The sequence below is a fragment of the Ahaetulla prasina genome, chromosome 3, assembly GCF_028640845.1.
Source record: "Ahaetulla prasina isolate Xishuangbanna chromosome 3, ASM2864084v1, whole genome shotgun sequence".
Taxonomy (NCBI): Eukaryota; Metazoa; Chordata; class Lepidosauria; order Squamata; family Colubridae; genus Ahaetulla; species Ahaetulla prasina.
Genome location: NC_080541.1, coordinates 21,722,515 through 21,745,093, shown reverse-complemented (window position 1 = coordinate 21,745,093; position 22,579 = coordinate 21,722,515). Strand labels below are relative to the sequence as shown.

The following is a 22,579-nucleotide window of genomic DNA, read 5'->3' as shown; positions in this document are numbered from 1 at the left end:
ATCTCTGGCTGGCCCCAGAGTGGGGAGGGAATGGCGATTTTGCAGTATCCTTCCCCTGCCATGCCCATCAAGCCATGCCCACAGAACCAGCAGTAAAAAAAATTGGATTCCACCATTGGACCTGAGGATGTTTTTTTAACAGGGTTGACATGTGGGATTGTAAACTAAGGCAGAATTTCAGGGGAGGACAAGGATGGGAACATGAGCTTCCTGCTCAAAATCCCATCTCAACACTATATATAAAAACAAACCCTAATAAATTTTAAAAATGGATCCAGCCGTCAGATCGATTCTCATCGCACAGTGGTGCTTCTTTTAAAAGGGAGGGCTGTAAAAGAATTACCAAGGAGACTCGCAAAGTTAATGACTCCCAAGCTGGAAGTCAGCCGCCCTGCTTTTGTGTGGAGATAACTAGCAGTGAGAAAAGAAGGCCCTTGTAGTAAAAGATAAGACAAATATGGAAGAGAGGTTACACAATTCAGTTTATGTTCCTTTGTAACAGCTCTCACCTTCATTAGCATGACAAGAGACCCTCAGAAATTGGAAATGCAGCTTTGTAAGAAGAAGCAACATGCAGCTCTGGACTATTTCACCATTGAGAAAATAGAGCTTTGTGGGTGACTAACAAACAAAATCCAATCGTTTTATTTCCTTTGATAGACATTAAATACAGCTCGACTACATGTTTAAATGAAAAGCTGTGGTTGTGGCCTATGCATTTTGATGAAAACCTAATTTTAAACAATTAACTATTCCAAATTCTCATCTAAAACTTGACATGGAAAAATAGCTTGCGGCAGAGGTGGGTTTCAGCAGGTTATGGCCAGTTCTGGAGAACCAGTTGAGGAAATTTTGAGTAGTTTGAAGAACCGGTAAATACCACCTCTGACTGGCCCATCCCCATCTATTCTCTGCCTCCTGAGTCCCAGCTGAGGAAATGGGGATTTTGCAGTAACCTTGCCCTGCAGTGGGGAGGAAATGGAGATTTTACAGTATCCTTCCCTTGCCACACCCACCAAGATACGCCCACCAAGCCACACCACGCCCACCAAGCCCACAGAACCGGTAGTAAAAAATTTTGAATCCCACCACTGGCTAGCAGCAAGAGAATATAACATACTTCCCTTTTCTCATCATTAAACTTGCAAAATAATTTGTGACAAGAAGATTAGGATTAAGACATGGGCTGGTTTCACACAACATGCTGGATTCAGCTAAGTTGGTAGCTAAATAGTTCGTAGTTAGATCTATAGGTAGGAAAACCAAGCACTGTCATAGAAAGTTGTATGACTAAGCCATTAGAGTAAGCCAGAATATGATTTATTATTTTAGGCATAGCATATTATGTGAACATAGAAGTTGTGATGTTTTTTTTTAAAACCTGGGTGTAGGGTTTAGATTATTCTATGAACTTTCATGCATATGATATCTTAGGGTATGAACTAACATGGGGTGGCAAATTTTAGCTGTCTTGCTGTATTACGTTGCAACTCTTGGAATTCCTAGCTGTTGCTTAGAACAGAATTCTCTGGATTTAGATTGCCAACTAAAGGAAAGTAAACAATAATCTTGCATATTCTCCTAACTTTAACATTTACCACTTGCTAAATACAGCTGAGCATAATTCTGCCCAGGTGATAGGAAAATGTCTTTGTGAAAATCTAGGCAAATTATCAGTAGTTACAAACACATTGCGCTAACTCTACTGCATTTAGTGTCTCCTTGAGAACATTGTCAGAATTTAAGCCTTCATTGATCTCAGTAGACATTGGCCAACCTAATATGGGGCATGAGAAAACCAGGTTCTGATCCAAAGGCTAAATTTATATAGCAGTACATTTAAATACGGTAGTTAAACTGTAGCTGAATGCAGCGTGTAAACACATTCAGTAACGTTAATGTTGTATGAGTCCAAACAGTTGTATTAAGTCAACCATGAATCAGTTAGGCATGGATCAGCATGTTAAATGAACATAATATATAATAATAATAATTATTATTATAATAACAGAATTGGAAGGGACCTTGGAGGTCTTCTAATCCAACCCCCTGCCCAGGCAGGAAACCCTACACCATTTCAGACAAATGGTTATCCGACATTTTCTTAAATTTTTCCAGTGTTGGGGCATTTACAACTTCTGCAGGCAAGTTGTTCCATTGATTAATTGTTCTAACTGTCAGGAAATTTCTCCTTAGTTCTAAGTTGCAGGGGCGGGTTTCAAAACATGTTGCTACCTGTTCGCTTGTGGGTGTGCGCACAGTTGCACACATGTACAAAACTTCTGTGCATGCGCAGAAGCGTCCAGGTGGATGGGTGGAACCGGTAGCAAGCCACCACTGGAACATAGTCAGTATAATGTAACTCTATTAACTTCATATTTTTAGATCAGTGTTTTCCAAACAGATCATATCCTAAATATATGACTGTCACTTTCTGCAAATCCCCATCCAGCATTACTATTGCTAGAAATATTATTTATAGTAATAGTAATAGCAATAAATTGCTATTGCTGAAGTATATCTATCTGGAAGTTGTCTAAGTTGAGAAGCACTCTTTTATATCTATAAAAGCATTGTCAACTTTAAACTGGAGGGATTCTTGAGGTAAGAAAGGTTAAAGGGAGATGGACACCATATTCTGCTGAACCAGATTAAACTTCTCCAGATGGCTGGAAAAATCCTGATTGTCATCTATATTTAGCTGTGGGAAGAACTAAAATCATATTCAGCCGCTACAGTGTGGAGATCACGTCCATGTAACATGATGGTTCCAGTGGTGGGATTCAACCGGTTCGCACCACTTCGGCTGAACCGGTTGTTAAATTGCTGACTGGCCCCTCCCCTCCCCGCCCCTTCCAGAATTCCCCACACACCCCGTTTTGGCTCCTAGTGCAGAGAGGCCTAGTAGGTCCAAAACGGGGTGCAGGGGGGTGCGGTGCAGCCCGCCCATGGACCATTTTATCTTCCAGGAGGCTGCAGGGAGGCCTACTAGGCCCAAAACAGGGTGTGGTGGGGGCAGCATCCCCTGTGTCCCATTTTTGCTCCCAGGGGGGGTGCAGGAGGCCGAGTACTGCCTGAAACACACCTCTGGCCACCCCCACCATGGCCAAACTCACCCAGTCGGTCATTAGGGCACAGAACTGGTTGTTAAATTATTTGAATCCCACCACTCCACCTTTTGATTTTTGAAGTAGACAAAACAGAGTTTTTTAGGGACTGTGAGACAAAAGAATCAACAAGCCACAGATTTTAAATGAAAAAAATAGCTTTATAAAACAAGGTCAAAAATCCAACTTGAAAACTCATCTTTAAATAGGGTACATTCATGTTCTAAAACAAAATGTACAGCTTCTTTATGATCTACTTGCAACATATTTTTCTTTTCTTTTCCTGGAAATAATTTCCAAAAGATATTACATTCTATACAGACACACCTAAGAAATCATCTTTAAAAATCCACAGAGGAAGAATGACGGAAAGATTTACTACAAAACATAACATATTATAAATATCTCCCCATCCCGTTTAGCTTGAAAATAAACAGTACACATTCCATTCATTTCCCCCTCTGTAAATTGGAGGGTGAAAAAACATACAAAAAACTTTCGACTTGGAAGTTTTATCAACTTTAGAAGTCAGCCAACAGACAATACAAAAGATTAGACAGCCTGTTTGTTCTGATGACATCACTGAAGTTCTGCAACCTATTTATAATTCAAATTTAAGATTCCTTCATACATTCAAGATTAAATTGCAAAAGGAAACAAAACAACTATGCTTTTTTTCCCCCTGCAAGAAACAATTAATGTAACTGCTTGTTTAGAGCAAGCTTTAAGCCTGCAATGCATGATGCCACTTAGAAAGAGGAAAAAAATGGCTTTAGATGGTAGAGTTTGTGTTTTTTTGTAAAAGAAAAAAAAATGATGAATGAATCAGGGGCTTGGAGGGAGAAAGGAAGGATATGTTACTTAATTTTTTACACAGACAAAAAAAAGAAACATTTTGTTTCCTTATAGTAATTCAAGTTCATTTAAGAGAAGTGAACATGGCAGGAGATTTGGGACTGAACTGGTAGGAACACTGAAAAATAGACCAATTTACCTTGGCCAATTTGACACCTGCAGGCTAACAATATTGGGAACTGTAATTTCTGCCCATCTAAAGACCACAGTGGCAAAAATGGAGAAATATGGAACTAGCCACTATGGCAGAATTTAGAGATTTTGGACCTATTGAATTGGAACTATAGCAATCATTTATAGTTATTTCTCTATAGCAAAAAAAATGGGTGGTACTTTTTGAAGCTTTTGTGCGTGAAATAAGTACCGCTGGCCCTGTTTTGGAGCCTGGTATGTGCTTCATGACAGAAGTCTAAGTAAGGAGTAGCTTGAAACATAGTGGAGAAATGGGTAGACCGGTGTTTCTCAAAACTTGTGAGCTTTAAGATGTGTGGATGGGCTGGGGAATTCTGGGAGTTGAAGTCCATACATCTTAAGGTTGCCATGGTTGAGAAACATTAGAAATTGTCAACTTTAAGATGCATGGACTCCAACTCCCAGAATTCCCCAGCGCTTCCCTGCATCATTAGACTGATACGTTTGAGAAATACTATTCTGGTAGTAGAGGATGAATAGCCACTGGCCTCTTTATGCAAATGGAATTATGCTTTTCTTCTATTGTGGATTTGCATTTGTAGGAGCTTAGCATTTTTTTTTTCTAGCCAAGACTCACCCTTCTTATGATCAGTAGCCCAGGACAGCAAAGGACACTAAGATAATACCATGATGTTATATAACTAGGGATAAAGGGAGGAGGGATTTTGCATTTAAGATGCATAAAGCACATCTGAATGCATGGCGAGATTTATTTTTCTTTGAAATTGAGGAGAAAATCTGTTATTGATTTAATATTGAATTTCCGTGACACCACACTAGGGACTTTGAAGGGCTGGAAAATGAAGTTTTAGGGCCATTAATACCAGGGGTGAAATGCTCCCAGTTCGGACCGGATCATGTGATCCAGTAGCGATGGCGGCAGATGGTTCGGAGAACCGGTAGCAAAAATCCCTCCCCCTCCCACCCCCGACCATGCCCAGCTGAGCTGTGCGATCATCAGAGGTTTTTGGGTTTTTTTACTTTTAAAAGTATTTTTTCTTCGGCCGAAAAAATGCTTTTAAAAGTAAAAAAAAAAGCCTCTGATGATCGTGCAGCTCAGCTGGGATTGTCAGAACCATTTAAAAGCATTTTTTCTACATCTTCTTCGGCCAAAGAGGCTGTAAAAAATGCTTTTAAAAGGTTCTGGCGATCAGGCAACTCAGCTGGGATCATCAGAACCCTTTAAAAGCTTTTTTTTCCTCTGGCGATTCCAGCTGAGTTGCCTGATCATCAGAGGCTTTTTTTTCTTTTAAAGGCAAAAAAAATGCTTTTAAAAGAAAAGAAAAGCTTCCGAAAATCAGGCAACTCAGCTGAGATAGTCAGAGGAGCCTTTTAAAAGGATTTTTTCTTCGGCTGAAGAGGTTGTAGAAAAAAATGCTTTTAAAAGTAAAAAAAAAAGTTGGCCACGCCCATCCAGTCACATTACACACACCCCCACCAAGCCACGCCCACAGAACCGGTAGTAACAAATTTTACATTTCACCCCTGATTAAAACACTGTGGGCCATAAATGTTTAAACAGTGACATGGTTTGTCTGGGATGGACTCCTGCCTTGGGCAGGAGGTTGGATTAGAACATCTCCAAGGTCCTTCCAGCCCTATGATTCTATAATGAGTGGTCATCTGCTTCAGCACTTAATCTCAAATAGTTGCCAATGAAGTTCATAAATACATGCAACAATTTAGATTTCAAATTAATATAAATAGCAAATTGGGATGCTTTTTTGTTTGTTTGTTTTGCTATTGTTTCTCTCTATGTCCATGGAATTCACTGGAATTCTTGGATGGAGTCAGAGTCCAGATAAGCATTTTAATATTACAAAACAACCACAAAAGTTCTAAGATAGTCTAAGCTATCCCAGTCAGTCATATAAATATAAATAAGAATTATCATATAGGAAAACATTCCCCTCCCCCATTTTAATTATTGCTAGCAGCAAGTGGCAAATGAAAGATCAGAGAACTTAAAACTACCCACGTCTCATTTTAACCAAATGGATCTGGTTTCCCAGCATTTCTAAGAAAAGCTTCTGGTATAATTTATGCATTGTGAGGCTGTGAACGAATTTCACCACTTTCCGAAAACCTTGAACTGTTGTTTTGGGGAAGTGGTATGATTTCAGATGCTTTAGTCCAAACATCAAGCTCTTGATGGTGTCTTGGTCTTTGTTTTTTAGCCTCCACAAATTCAAGAGCTTCAGAATTGGCTCTGTGGATTTGCACATCCTAAAAATCTGTTCCGTTTCTTCTCTGCCCACATTTTTCCCTGGCAAATTTTCCATCAGAATATTGAGCTGCTCAAGGGTGATGTTGAGATGGCCGATGTGTTTTGAAACACTATTTTCACAAAGTTTGATACCTAAAAAAAAAAAAGAAGAGACAGAATTAAACTTGTTTAGTTCCCTTCATTAAGGTCACAAAAATATGATTCAACCTATCTCCCTACAACGCTGGTAGATGTAAGCCCTTCTTTCTGTCAATACTTTCTTGAAATCTACCCTACAAATTAAAACCAATGAAAGGGGAAATCTGAGTTTATGGATACAATGCCATCTGGGCCGATTAGATTCCATACAGATATAACAATCTCAGATTTCTCTAAAAGAATTTTCATTTTGTACCCAAAGTCATTTTGTGAAATGATTAAAGGCATGGGCTAGAATCCAGGAGGCTGGGAGTTCTAGTCCTGCCAGGCGCAAAACCAGCTGGCTTGTACCAGTTCCTCTCTCTCAGCTCGAGGAAGAAGAAAATGACAAATCACTTTCCCAAAAATGTTATCAAAAAACCTCCTGCACAGACTTGTCTATGTAGTCGTAAAAAGTCAAGATTAACTTGAAAGCTCTGAAAAGACACAGTGGCTTTTCCTCACTGCTGAACTGAAATTAAGTTGTCGGAAAATATTCTGGGTGGGTGCTTTCAAGTCAGTTTTGACTTCTGGTAACTGCTTGGACAAGTCCTTGCAGTTGTTTTGGCAAGATTTCAGAAGTGGTTTGCCTTTTTCTGCTTCCAAGGGCTGAGGAAGAGTGATTGGCCCTGCTAGCTTCATGCTTAAAATGAGACTACAACTCACAGGCTCCTGGTTTCTAACCCAGTGCCTTCACCACTAACGTCAATCTGGCTCTAGAACTCTATACCTGTAGGAAATTTTCTCTCCCCTTTCTCATGGTCTTGCCTTTTTAATGCCTTTCCTCCTGGTCACAATCTAACTGCTTTTAGCCCATCTTGAGGTTGCTTTGGGTCAGGGGTGGGTTTTAGATGGTTCTGACCAGTTCTGGAGAACCAGTAGCAGAAATTTTGAAGAGTTCAGAGAACTGGTAGTAAATATTCTGACTGGCCCCGCCCCTATCTATTCTCTGCCTCTTAAGTCCCAGCTGATCAGGAAGAAATGGGGATTTTGCAGTAACCTTCCCCTGGAGTGGGATGAGAATGGAGATTTTACAGTATCCCACTCCTGCCACACCCACAGAACCAGTAGTAAAAAAATTTGAAACCCACCGCTGCTTTGGGTGATATCCAAGTAAGGGAAGAAGCTCTATTTTAATACCTAATATTATTATACTTCTTAAAAAAACTTTCCACTAATATAGCAGAACCCCTAAATATAATCTTTGATAAAGCTTTCACAACCAGTTCCCTTCCCAAACTTTGGCCACTAGCCACGGTCATCCCAATCCTCAAAAAAGGAGACCCCAGTTTAGTTGTAAGTTACAGACTAATCTCTCTATGTTGCTTCAACTGCAAAGTAATGGAATCAATCATCAACCAATCCATTACCTTCCACTTAGAAATACACAACCTATACTCTAATAAACAATTTGGTTTCAGAAAAAAATTATCATGCAACTTACAACTTCTCCACTGTAAAAACATATGGACTACAAATTTGATCTAGGCTAAAGCAATAGATGCAATCTACATAGACTTCTGCAAAGCTTTTTACTCAGTAGTACATGATAAACTTCTCCTAAAACTAAAATCCTATGGCATTTCAGGACCCCTTCACAATTGGATATCTGCTTTTCTGTCTAACAGACAACAAGTGGTTAAAATTGGCAATGCTCTATCAAATCCTGTTCCTGTCAAGAGTGGCGTTCCTCAAGGTAGCGTTCTTGGACCAACACTCTTTATACTATACATAAACAATCTTTGTGACCATATCTCAAGTAACTGTGTTCTCTTTGCTGACGATGTCAAACTATTTAACACCACCGACAATATATCTACCATTCAAAAAGACCTTGATCATCTAACCACTTGGTCTAAAACTTGGGAACTCCAAATCTCAACCAGCAAATGCTCAGTCTTACATATTGGAAAAAAGAACCCAAACACTAAGTACTTGCTTGATGGACATTACCTTATAGATGACCCCCCCACCCTGTTAAAGACCTCAGAGTTTTCATATCTAATGATCTAAGTGCCAAAGCCCACTGCAACTACATCGCAAAAAAGGCTCTAAGAGTTGTAAACCTAATCTTGCGTAGCTTCTTTTCCAAAAACACCACACTACTGACCAGAGCATATAAAACATTTGCTTCTTGATTACAGCTCGCCTGTCTGGAACCCATACCACATTTCTGACATCAATACAATTGAACGTGTCCAGAAATATTTTACAAGAAGAGTTCTCCACTCCTCCGTAACCAACAAAATACCTTATCCCACCAGACTTGAAATCCTAGGTTTAGAAAGCTTGGAACTCCATCGCCTTCAACATGACCTGGGTTTAACTCATAGAATCATCTATTGTAATGTCCTTCCTGTTAAAGACTACTTCAGCTTCAACTGCAATAATACAAGAGCAACCAATAGATTTAAACTTAATGTCAACCGCTCCAATTTGGATTGCACAAAATGTGACTTCTGTAACAGAGTTATCTGTGCTTGAAATGCATTACCTGACTCTGTGGTCTCTTCTCATAATCCCAAAAGCTTTAACCAAAAACTATCTACTGTTGACCTCACCCCATTCCTAAGAGGTCTGTAAGGGGCGTGCATAAGAGCACAAATGTGCCTACCGTTCCTGTCCTATTGTTTCTTTTTCTTATATATATATGCTTATACTTCCTTGTTTCTCTTCATATATATGTTTATATACTATATAATATTTTTGTGTGATGCTTGTGTATATTGTTATGACAAAATTAAATAAATAAATAAATAAATTATATTAGACAATTATTAGACACACCTAATAATAACTTTAGCCTGGATGAGACAGGAAGGCAACTTCATGGAGAAATAGCAGGGAGGAAGTTATGGCATCTTTATGTAATGCTTAGGAGTACAGTAGTGGCCAAAATTGTGGAAACCTTTGGGAAAATTGTATTTTTGAGTTTTGATGGCTAATAACACACACACACAAACACACACCTTTTTTTGGGGGGGGGGAGTTTCAAGATAACCCTATTCCACTGCTGGAATGGCCTGGGAATAGCCCAGACCTTAAGCCAATTGAAAATCTATGGAGCCGACTAAAAAAACTTGTTAGTCAGAAGCAACCCAGCAATAAAACCCAGTTAATAGAAGCAATCATTCAATCTGGGTTTAACATTATAACAGCTGCAGAACTAAAAGACTTGATTCACTCCATGGGAAGATGTTGGAAGGCTAAAGGTTCATGCTTCATGCTAAAGGTGACCCAGCTAAGTATTAACTGACATGGTGATCATTTTTGTATATCTTGTTTTTTCTATGGTGATAATTTTTGTATATCTCAGTTTTTTCTACATGTTTCACTTTCCTTCTTTATACTGTAACTGCTATTCTAATAGCAAATCCTTCATAAAAGTTATTGCATTACATTCTTGATTAAATTATCTTTCCATTGATATGTAATTTTATGGTAGTACTCCAAAAACAAAAAGTGGCATTATTAGCTAGTTTTAGAAAATACACTTTTCCCAAAAGGTTTCCACAATTTTGGCCACTATTATAAGTGGAAAGCCATAGAAAGCTGATTTCATATTTTTTAAAAAGGGCGAAAACCCTAACCTTCAAAGCCCTTTTAAGGGGATTGTAGTCACCTCCACTGATTTTAAATGCGAAAGATAAGGAATGACAGTTCTTATCTTGCTCCAGGCTGCTATAGATACTGCAGCCAAAGAAAATCCCCTGAACCTACTGAGCACTAAAAGCAAAGAAGAAAAAAGAAAGGGGGAAACTACCCAATTATCTGTTGTTTTGCACTTGGTCTCCTACTTGCATACACTCAGTTCTCCAGTGCCTAACTAAAAGATACAAAACGTGGCCATGTGGCTTATGCACTCAGAAGTTGGGCCGTGGTAGCTCAGGCTGTTAGAAGCCTGTTATTAAAACACAGCAGCCTGCAATTACTGCAGGTTCAAGCCCGGCCCGAGGTTGACTCAGCCTTCCATCCTTTATAAAGTAGGTAAAATAAGGACCCAGATTGTTGGGGGGGCAATAAGTTGACTTTGTAAATATACAAATAGAATGAGACTATTGCCTTATACACTGTAAGCCGCCCTGAGTCTTCGGAGAAGGGCGGGATATAAATGTAAATTTTTTTTTAAAAAAGTTGCTCTGCTGACTGAGGTGAGAACCACAATGGCCACCTTCAACTGATTGCTTTGACTGTTGTGGTGATTTCATCTGTACTCGGGAACAAACATCTTACATAAACGGACCCAGTGGGTAAACATAATCCCTTGCTTTTCTTTAGTACGTACCTTGGACAATATTCTTGACTGTACTGTGGCCCTTATTTTGCTCTTTCCATAACTTCAGCAGCTGAAACGTCTGATCTTGCAGGCTGCTCTTCTGCTTAATTATTTCTCTGTTTTCAAGATTGATCCTCACCCCAGGCAAACTGTCCATGAGGGTATTCAGCCAGGTGGAAGATAGTTTTTTAGGCACAATGAACCTGAAGAAGGCTTCTTCGCACAAGGTGACATCTAAAATCATACAGATACTGACTTTAAAATCAGGACATTAACCTTTGGGGCAACTGTCAAAAATTGCTGTGAGAAAGTACAGTCCGGTTTTTCTAAAAGCTATCGTATCCTACGAAGACCAACAGGGATTGGACCCTACTGAAAAAGAATGGGATTTATTTTGAACCTAGCACTTTGCAAGTGTTAACAGAATGCTTCCTTTGGAGGGCAAAGTATATAAAATATCCTTTTGAAGCAGGATGGCACTCATTTCAAAATATCCTTTTGAAGCAGGATGGCACAGAGCACCTGCACTGTGTTGCTTCCCTGGAGGAAGTGAAGCTCTACGTTTGCTCAGCAGAAGATTCACAGAGAACCCTGACAAAGGGAAGGTGTCATTCCAGACTGCAACAAGCCAGAGTGCAAAGTTCGTATATATAATGATAAATTTTTTAAGGCAAAGACAATGAGGTCAAAAAGAATGGAGACAAAGCCAATGCTATTTTGAATTGGAATGATGTGTTTGTGACCCGTATCAATTTCATAGTTAGTTATTTCATAGAATCATAAATTTGGAAGAATTTTAGAGGTCGTTTAGTTCAATCACCCACTGAAGGCAGGATCCACTAGAATATCTTTGACAGATGACATTCCAGATTCTGGGTCTGAAACGTCAACCAAAGGATAGCCCAGAGGTGAAATCCAGCAGGTTCTGGAGAACTGGTAGCGGAAATTTTGTGTAATTCAGAGAACCAGCAAATACCACCTCTGGCTGGCCCCAGAGTGGGGTCGGAATGGAGATTTTGCAATATCCTTCCCCTGGAGTGGGGTGGGAATGGAGATTTTGTAGTATCCTTCCCCTGCCATGCCCACCAAGCCACACCATAGAACCGGTAGTAAAAAAAAATTGGATTTCATCACTGGGATAGCCCCAAATTTCTGTCACTAAGTGAGATAGTTGTGAAATGAAGTTTGCCTGATTTGACAGCCTTTCTTGCCACGATGTCAAGTGAATCACTGCAGCTGTTGAGTTAGTAACATGCTGGTTAAGCGAATCTGACTTCCTCATTGACTTTGCTCATCAGAAGGTTGCAAAAGGTGAGCCCATGAGCCTGAATTTTGAGCACATGCTCATGGGGATGCGGCCACGGTTGTAAGGGTGAAAAATGGTCATAACTCACTTTTTTCAATGACGTTGTAACCTTGAATTGTCACTAAATGGACCGTTGTAAGACAAGGACTACCCGTATTTGCCTAGTTCATATGATATTCTAGTCCATTCCATTATATCAGAGCATAGCTGGCTGGAGAATTCTGGGAGTTAAAGTCCGCAAGTCTTAAAGCTGCCAAGTTTGAAGACCTCGGCGTTATACAGTCAGAAAGTTCCTCCTGATATTTAGTCTAAAACTATTTTCATGCAGATTCAACCCATTGGTTTTGCTTCTGTCCTCACAGATAATAATGAATAAATCCATTCTATCTCTTCTATATGAGAATCCTTCCACTGGACAATAATTTCCCAATCTGCATATTAGCCCGGTAGGTATCATATACAAAATCAACACTAAATAAATTCTCACTGTGTTTCTAACTGCAGGTCAGCTGTGAACTCATGAGGAATTTCATTACAGGTAGTCCCCGACTTACAACAGTTCATTTACTGATCGCTCAAAGTCACAACAGCGCCGAAAAAAAAGTGACTTCTGATTATTTTTCACACTTACGACCGATGCAGCATCCCCCATGGTCACACGATCAAAATTCAGATCAATTTGGCAATGGATTCACATTTATGACAGTTGCAGTGTCCCTGGGTCCTGGGATCAGCTTTTGTGACCTTCAGGCAAGCAAAGTCGCTGGGAAAGCCAGATTCATTTAACAACCATGTTACTAACTTAGCCAATGCAGTGATTCCCTTAGCAACCATGGCAAGAAAATTCATAAAATGGGGCAAACTCACTTACAGCAAATTGTTTCACTTAGCAACATAAATGCTGGGTTCCATTGTGGTTGTAGCTTGAGGACTACCTGCATTTTCTGTTTCGGATTATATACGCACCAATTCCACACTGCTGATCCAATTTGTCACTGTCTTCTCCCTGGCACACATTGTCATGTGTGGAGTCTCCCTTCTGCACCAATTTGAGACTCAGGGCACTGCAGTTAGTGTGCATTTGACAAGCAGCTTTGGATGATGTATCATTAGAGAAATATCCTTCTGGACATCTCTCGCAAACGGTGTCGCTTTCAGGGGTACCTGCAGAAAAGGAAAGAGATAGTTTTTTTAAAAAAAACATTTATCAATCACTTTGTTTATAGCACTTCAAGAATTTCCCATTCAACAACGGCCACAACACTAAGGACAGAAATGAAAAAGAATCTGATTTTCTTTGAAAGAGGAAAGACTGCCACCCAGCATATTTTGGTTGATTAATGTTTTAAATCTCACCCTGATCTTTTGGTTTTGTAAAAAATAATAATCATAATTCAGAAAACTCCCCAGAGAAAGGAGCTATTTCACTTCAGAAGGTGACAGAAGATATTATTTGTATTTCGTCCAGGTTAAATGAAAAACAATAACACTGCACAGAGAAATCCTATTATAGGAAGAATAGTATTTTTCATCTACGTAGCTTTTAAATGAAACATTCAGCCAGATGAAAGATTCGTACAAAACTAGTTTGACTCAACCAGAAACTATATCATCCATCCATCTGTCTGTCTGTCTGTCTGTCTATATCTATCTATCTATCTATCTATCTATCTATCTATCTATCTATCTATCTATCTATCTATCTATCATCTATCTACCATCTATCCTATCATCTATCTTTCTTTCTATCTACCTACCTACCTACCTACCTATCTATCTATCTATCCTATCATCCATCCATCCATCCATCCATCCATCCACCCATCCATCCATCCATCTATCTATCATCTATCTATCTCTATCTCTACACATCTATTTCATCTATCATAAATATTAGGCACTTCAACAATGGTTAGGAAAAGTTACTTTGGAAAATATGAGCTTATATAAAATCAGAAGTGTAAGGAATTAAAACAATTGCATCTTTTCCCAAGATTTCCCAGCTGTCTTATACAGCTTGCATATGATCCTGAAAAAAAGCATGGCTTCTTTAAAAACTGGGAGACAGGTGCCACACTGCCACATAATGTCATCGAATAACTTTTGGGAAAGAAGAAGGGGGAAGAGGATGGAGGGGAGGAGGAGGAAGAAGAAATTCAGATAATACTGAATGGTTACTGGATAGTCCACCTAACTCCTAAATTCCAAAACTGTAGTTAATCAGCAAATTATTTTTCCCCCTAAAGATAAAATTACCATCAGCATTTTGTCTCTAGCTGGTTTGAGACAATGAACATAGATCCCTGGTTTGGCATTTCCTAATTACCCACATTCTGCATTTCTCCTAAATGAGCCAGAATACCTGCTGAGCCATAATGTGTCTTCAGAGTACTGACAGGAAGTAACATGCCAAAAAAAGAGGCTGTTATTTTAATATTCTACCACCTTATGTCAGAAAGTTGATGGAACTATGGGACATTCAAAGTGGCAGATTGTTAATACCCATTCCTGTTGTCAAATACAAAGAGAATAGCAGCTGTTAGAAGGGCTGATGAAGAAACTGGTGCTTTTGTCCCCACAGATAACACCACTGATAAAACAGTTCCTAAACACTTTTAATCAATTCTCCCCCTTTTTATTCTGGACACTGAAATCAATTCTATTGTGTCATTCAGCGGAAAACAAATATTATTTTCCTTGAATCTGGCTTTTGAAACTATTCCTGCATGAGTTTCATGGAGCAAGTCAACCCTAGATTATAGCCTGTTGATGCTTGTAATAACCCTAATCTCTTACACAATTTAGAAGCAGAAAAAGAAGAGTTTATCAACCAGCTGGTGTTTTATAATTCATGGTCACTCTTTCATAGATGGCTTTGGGGCTTCCAACTTGATCAGATAGATTTAAGCTTCTTCTGAGCAAATTTCCATTTGTGTAATAAACCAAAGAAAATGGTTGTTTTTCCAAACCAACTTGTATACATATCTATATGTTGTTTTTATGGGGAAAAAATCCTTGCTAAGAATGATGTAGAATTATTATTATTGTTGTTGTTGTTATATTTGACCAAAAGATAGAATTAGGTAACTTATGTACTTGGAAATCCTAAATGAGTTTCCACAGACTTTTAAAGGCAAGTTATAATTTATTAAGGTAGCTCTGTAAAGGTAATATTGATTCTATTTTCAGGTGACTAGATAACCATGCAATTTTCCAAGATAAAATAAAAGGTATTGCAAACTAACATGTCAGATATTATATACTGGGTGGTTGTTTGGTTTTTTTCAGGATAATCAAGTTATTTTTCAGAGCGATTGTTTTTTTGTGCGCTCTCTTTTAAATTAAAATATTTGCAAAAGTAAATTAAATTTGGGATTGAGAACAAAGGCTGTTATATTCACTATGCTCATATGGAACTTGCAGTGGAAAATATTATCATCATAAACATTATTATGCAGAGAGACAGGCGCCGTGGCAAACTATTGTTGCAGATGCCATGCATGCCATTTCTTCCAATTTTGTTTAGACTTTTTAGGTCCTATGAAGCATAGATTGAGACAAAGTTTAGTTCTCACCCACAAGAGCTAAAAACTGGAGGTGGTTTAATTTTGTAGACTCCCTAGGGCCTTTTATGGGGCTGATTCTTTACAGACTTAAAGAAATAGCTGAAACTTCCCTTTAAAGAAGATCTTTTGTTTGATCAGCTGAATCAAAAATGCCCCAAATATTGTGGTCTTTTCTTTATCCTGTTGATCTTCTATCTGGGCTGGAGGTGTCAAACTCACGTCATCACGGCAGTCTCATGTGACATATTGGGACTCCCCGCCCCCACTTTGCTAAACCGGGCGTGGCCAGTGTGTGACGCATCCGGCCCATGGGCCGGGAGTTTGATAGCCCTGATCTAGGCAGACCCATTCTACCTTTCATTTAGTACTCCAACATTGCAACATATTCACTTTTCATCAGGATAACTACAATGGCCTCCATGTGGGATCAGAATTAGTACCCAGGCTCTCCACATATGGAAGCACTTTTCATTAAAACATTGGTCCAGACTGGAAACGATCAAATGGATTAGGAGGCATAAAACGTGCAAGAAGTTATGTAGATTTGCTTGCAAGAAAAGAATATTTTTCGCAACATTCTCCCCATTTTGCCTCAGAACTCTGAAAATGAGGCCAATATCTTAAGGTGCTTCTTTCTTTTCAGTCTTCTTCCATGTATATTACTAGAAACTGGGAGACCATGAATTCTAGTACTGCTTTAAATACAAGGCCAGCTAGGTGACTTTGGGCCAGTCACTCTCTGTCACTTCAAGAGGATTTCCAAAAAGCCATTTCCAAAAATGTTGCCATGAAAATAGCATGGATTTGTCCAAATAGCCAAGATTCACTTGAAGATACATGTTTACTTAATAGGTCCAAAACTTAGTTGCTTTCTAAACTTCCCAGGCTGTGTTAAAAATACCATACTATGTTTGTAAATAAAACTTGCTAAAATGATTTCTTGAGGCAGATACAGCAATAATTAATTTTGTTGTTGTTAGTTGCGAAGTCATGTTCCACCCATCAAGGCCCCATGGACAACATTCCCCCAGGCTTTCCTGTCCTCTACCATCCTCTGGAGACCATTTAAGCTCATGCTTACTGCTTCAGTGAATTCATCCAGCCACCTCGTTCTCTGCCATCCCCTTTTTCCTTTTCCCTCAATCTTTCCCAGCATTAGGCTCTTCTCCAATGAGTCCTTCCTTCTCATTAGGTGGCCAAAGTATTTCAGTTTCATCTTCAGAATCTGGCCTTCTAAAGAGCAGTCAGGATTGATCTCCTCTAGGACTTACCAGTTTGATCACCTTGCAGTCCACCATAATTCAAAGGCCTCAATTCTTTGGCTCTCAGCCTTCCTTATGGTCCCACTTTCACAGCCATACATTGCAACTGGGAAAACCATAGCCTTGACTATAAATACTTTTGTTGGTAGTGTGATGTCTCTGCTTTTTAGTATGTTATCTAGATTTGCCATAGCTTTCCTCCGTAGGAGCAAGCGTCTTTTAATTTCTTGGCTGCAGTCCCCATCTGCAGTGATCTTGGAGCCCAGGAAAATAAAATCTATCACTACCTCTATTTCCTCCCCATCTATTTGTCCAATAATTAATACATGTAAGCTACTGCTGATCAGCAGTTTTCAAATAAAAGGAATAAAATTTAAAACTAGAATTTTAAATTTTGAATTTGGTTTTAATGGGGTTTTATTATTTGTATTGCTATTTTTAAATATTCGGCCTTGTGTAATAAGTTTTTTAATTGATGTTTTATTTTGTATTTATATGTATTTTATTTGGCTGTAAACCGCCCTGAGTCCCTAGGGAGATAGGGCGGCATAAAAATGCGAAAAATAAATAAATAAATAAAATAAATAAATAAATAAAATAGGAGAGCACAAATAACCAGTCCATGATTTGAATATCAGCAAAATGCAATATGAACCAATATATATGGAAAATATAATAGTTTTGTGGAAGTATATTTAGGTTTTTCTATGTTCTATACCTTAAACAAAATACTTTATTTGAAACATAAGTTGGGTTTGGGTTTTTTTGCATGTCAGATTTTTTTTGCATGTCAGATTTGAATTCTAAGAATGCTTACATCTTTGTCAGTATAGGAAATCCTCTTTATGTACTAGCTACTGTATTTGTTTCCTTCAGTGTTAGGAGAAGTGTCACACTTTAAATGAAAAGTCTGTTCAATAAACCATGGTAAATGATGGAAGTAGTACAGGATGAGCCATTGTGAGGTGTTTATTTAGCTCTGAACAACAATTTGTACAAGGTGTTTTAAATGCAGATCGTATTCATGCTTAACTTCAGTCTAAATTCTGAAATTTGTCCATTCAGTGACATATTACATTTTTTTTTATTTATTTACATTTATATCCCGCCCTTCTCCGAAGACTCAGGGCGGCTTACAGTGTATAAGGCAATAGTCTCATTCTATTTGTATATTTACAAAGTCAACTTATTGCCCCCCCCCAACAATCTGGGTCCTCATTTTACCTACCTTATAAAGGATGGAAGGCTGAGTCAACCTCGGGCCGGGCTTGAACCTGCAGTAATTGCAGGCTGCTGTGTTCTAATAACAGGCTTCTAACAGCCTGAGCTATTACGGCCCATTATTTTTCCTTCCCCATCAACATCCTTTTCAAAATACATTTAATATGGTCTTAATTCTGACTTTGATATACAGGATACTGCCTATTTTTCTTTCCAGAGAACTTCTTAAAGCTTTTGGTTGTTTTTTTCCCTTCTACAAGGATCATTGGTGATGCAGGTAATTAATTATGTCCATTCAGGTATGATGACTTTCATTGATACCCTAATACTGTTATAATTATTCTCCTAGTGCTATATCAATTAACACTTCTACTGTCTGCCAAGGCACACAAGGCCCTGGAATTGCCTTCTTCCCAATGAAAAATGTTATTAGTTATCAGCCATGAATATTGCATCTCAGATAATGTTCCCATGAAAAAGGGCAGTCCATCATGTTACTCAGTGGAATGCAATTTGCAGCCCCTGTTAAACTAGTCATTATCATACAAGAAGAATGTTTTGTTCAGCTGCCAGCAACATTCCTTTTGGTAACGGTCCGAGGAGATGGTTCTTGCAAGTTCTCACAAGAAATATACCATCTATCATGTTCATTTGAGCATGCTTATTTAGGAAGTGTTCAAAGCCAGGTGGATGTTTGTTTTTACAGTTCCAAGCAGATGGCAAAAATAGTAAGCTTAGTAAGAGCTTTTTTCTTACTTGCATCTAACCACTACTTAAGTATATCCTAGTAACTTCTTTTTGATGTTTGTTCTCATGACATTGCTTTCATCTGATCGTATCTCCTGCCTCAGAGGACTTTAAGGTATTACAGATAAAGATTAAAAGAGTTGGAAGGAACCTTGTAGGCCATCCAGTCCAACGTCCCCCCCACCCCGCCCAAGCAGGAGACCCTATACCATTTCAGACAAATGGTAGTCCAATCTCTTCTTGAAAGCCTCCGGTGATGAAGCTCCCACAACTTCTGAAAGCAATTTCTGTTCCATTGGTTGACTGTTCTCATTGTCAGAAGATTTCTCCTTATTTCTAAGCTGAATCTCTCCATGATCAGTTTCCATCCATTATGCCTTGTCTGGCTTTTGGGTGCCTTGGAAAATAGCTTGACTCCTTCCTCTCTGTGGCAGCCACTCAAATATTGGAACACTGCAATCATATCTCCCCTGGTCCTTCTCTTCACTAGACTAACCATGCCCAGTTCCTGCAATGTTCTTCATATGTTTTAGTCTCCAGTCCCCTAATCATCCTGGTTCATTCATTCCTACCTGTACCAATATTAATGTAGGGTGGGTCCTTTGTGCTCTCTGAGCTTGGTTGCTTTCTTGCAGACATTTCCTTACCTAATGAATAATATCCTCATGTTGCTGGACACGTTAAATCTTGTGGCATTACTTGGATAATTTTTAGGTTCCTAGTTGGATTTCCAAAAGACTTCTGTCATGGATGCCATCCTATTTGTTTATTCTTTATACTATGCTATTCTTTGATTAATAGAAACAGAATAATTCTGTTTCTAATTTAAAATATAATAAAATTAAATGCAGTTAATATATTTGTTCATCCTGCGTGGTTATTCGCATAGCGTGACCATCACTCCAATTGCTAGCCGTTCTAGCATACCGTATTTTCAATAAATTCTGCCTCAGTTAGATCAGTCTATATTTTTGTTTTGTTTTAATCTTTAAAGGTAAATGTAAAGGTTCCCCTGGCACATATGTGCTAGTCGTTCCTGACTCTAGGGGGCGGTGCTCATCTCCGTTTCAAAGCCGAAGAGCCAGCACTGTCCAAAGACATCTCTGTGGTCATGTGGCCGGCACGACTAAATGCCAAAGGCGCACGGAATGTTGTTACCTTCCCACCAAAGGTGGTCCCTATTTTTCTACTTGCATTTTTTTACGTGCTTTCGAACTGCAACAGCTTCTGTTGGCAGAAGCTGGGATAAGCAACGTGAGCTCACCCCGTTACACGGCACTAGGGATTCGAACTGCTGAACTGCCGACCTTTCAATCAACAAGCTCAGTGGCTAAGACACTGAGCCAGCACATCCCCATTTAATCTTTAGGATGGGATAAACCAGAGTTTACTCTTTTATCATAACACCTGGTTGGTTAGAATAGAATAGAATACAATTTTTATATTGGCCAAGTGTGATTGGACACACAAGGAATTTGTCTTGGTGCATATGCTCTCAATGCATATGCTCGCAGTGTAGGAGCAGTAAGTTTTCCATCTAATTGTCCGGAAGATATTTTTTACTCAACCCTAAGTGACCCTGAAACAGCTTTTGACGGTTGAGCAATCTTGAAATCATCTCTTGAAAAGAAGAACATACATACCTTTTCGAACAACGCCAAATCCAGGAGGACATGCTGTGTGCTTCAAACAGAATTCAAGGTTGAGGTATCGTCCTTCTACACACTCACAGACTCGGTTTCCGGTGCTGGTGCATTTGATCTTTTCGTATTGCAGTTCCTTGCATACCACATTGCAGTACTGACATTTTTCATTATTGTTCCATTCATCTGCATAAGATTGATCTGGACAAGGAGCACATTCTGTCTTCGCCGAGGCTGTACAATGCTGTTTGACATAGGTTCCTGGAGGACATTGGTCACACGTCAGCTGGCGGGAGGTGATACGATCATAATGGTGATACTTTGGAGGAAGAGTTTCCTGGACTGTCCATTTGACTGAGATGTCCAATAACTAATAAAATTAAATTAAAGCATTTTTAAAGTTTGCATTACTATTATCTCTTTTATTCATTAAATATTTATTTAATCATTTATTTATTTAATCATATTTTTATACCGCCCTATCTCCCGAAGGACTCAGGGCGGTTTACAGGCCGATAAAATACAAATATCAAACAAGATAAAAAACTAATTAATTAAAAAACTTATTTAAATAGGCCATAGTTTAAAAGTACAGATTAAAATAATAAAACCCCATTTCCTAAAAAGAATCAATCCCAATTAAAATTAAATAAAAACTTTTAATCCAGTCCCGCTTGAATAAATAAATGCGTTTTCAGCTCACGGCGAAAGGTCCGAAGATCAGGCACTTGGCGTAAACCAGGGGGAATATGAAACTCAATGCAACTGAACATTTAAATATGTGTCACAAATACCATTGACTGGTGCTCGTAGTTGATATGGGTTGCTAGGTATCAACCAAGTACCTTCTTAAAATATATGATGTTCCATAATGGCAATTAAACTATTATCTTGGAATGTTAATGGTTTGAATTCACCGCAGAAGAGAAGGAAAGTATTTCACTATTTGAAACAATTTAAAAATGACATTACCTGTTTACAAGAAACACATATTAGATCTTTAGACCAGAAATATTTGATAAATTCAAAACTGGGAGTACATTTTGTTGCCTCCTCTTTGGAGAAAAAAAATGGTTTAGTTATATATATAAAGAAGGATATATCAGCAAAATTAATTGAGGTAGATAAGCAAGGAAGATACATTGCTATTGAACTTTTGTTGGAGGGAAAGAAGACATTATTAATAGGAGTTTATGCTCCGAATCAACAACAAGAAAACTTTTTCAAGTTTTTACATAAAAGAATAGTATTTTGGGATTATAAATCATATATATTAATGGGTGATTGGAATGGTGTGTTGGATACTCAAAAAGACAAAAAAAGTTTAAGGAAGATATCAAGCCAGGCGAAATTACCAAAGGCTTTTTTTGAAATGATGGAGGACTTGGAATTAAGAGATATTTGGAGAGAACATAATACAGAAGAGAGGGATTTTACCTTCTTTTCTGACAGGCACCAATCATTTTCGAGGATTGATTTTATTTTGATTACTAATGATTTGTATTCTAGAGTGAAGAGGACTAAGATTTGTTCAAGAACTCTATCTGATCATAGTCCGGTTTGGATTGAATTTGATCGGGAAAAGGAGGCTAGGAGATCATGGAGGTTGAATGAGAATTTGTTTAAATATGAACAAAATGTAAATGAATGTAAAAAGCAAATGAAAGAATTTTTTATTATGAATATGAAAAAAGAGACATCTATAGAGATGATTTGGGACTCCAGCAAGGCTTATATGAGAGGAAATCTTATACAAATGAATATTAAATACAATTACCTACAATTGAAGAATGGACACTTAAAGTATCAAATCTGGCAGAAATGGCAAAAATCTCTGCTTACTTGAAAGACTATACACAAGAAAAATATATTTTAGAATGGAAAATGTGGATTGATTATATTCAAAATAAGTATCAGATAAAAAAATATCGAATAGCATATGAGTAAATTTAGGAAATAATTTGTATTAGATATATTTCTGAAGGAGAGGGGAATTGAGA

The 22,579-nt window shown here is 38.4% G+C and overlaps 1 protein-coding gene across 1 annotated transcript in view; it reads right to left on the bottom strand.

Annotated features, from left to right (window-relative positions):
• Nucleotides 1-3,002: 3,002 nt before the first annotated feature.
• Nucleotides 3,003-22,579, bottom strand: part of TNFRSF11B (TNF receptor superfamily member 11b) — a 32,564-nt gene continuing 12,987 nt past the window's right edge. Inside the window, exons 2-5 of the mRNA XM_058178544.1 lie at nucleotides 20,580-20,949; nucleotides 13,107-13,304; nucleotides 10,844-11,068; nucleotides 3,003-6,513 (exon numbers count right to left, since the gene is read on the bottom strand). Of these exons, the coding sequence (XP_058034527.1) occupies nucleotides 6,125-6,513; nucleotides 10,844-11,068; nucleotides 13,107-13,304; nucleotides 20,580-20,949 (1,182 nt within the window). The 3' untranslated portion in view covers nucleotides 3,003-6,124. The remainder of the gene's footprint in view (nucleotides 6,514-10,843; nucleotides 11,069-13,106; nucleotides 13,305-20,579; nucleotides 20,950-22,579) is intronic.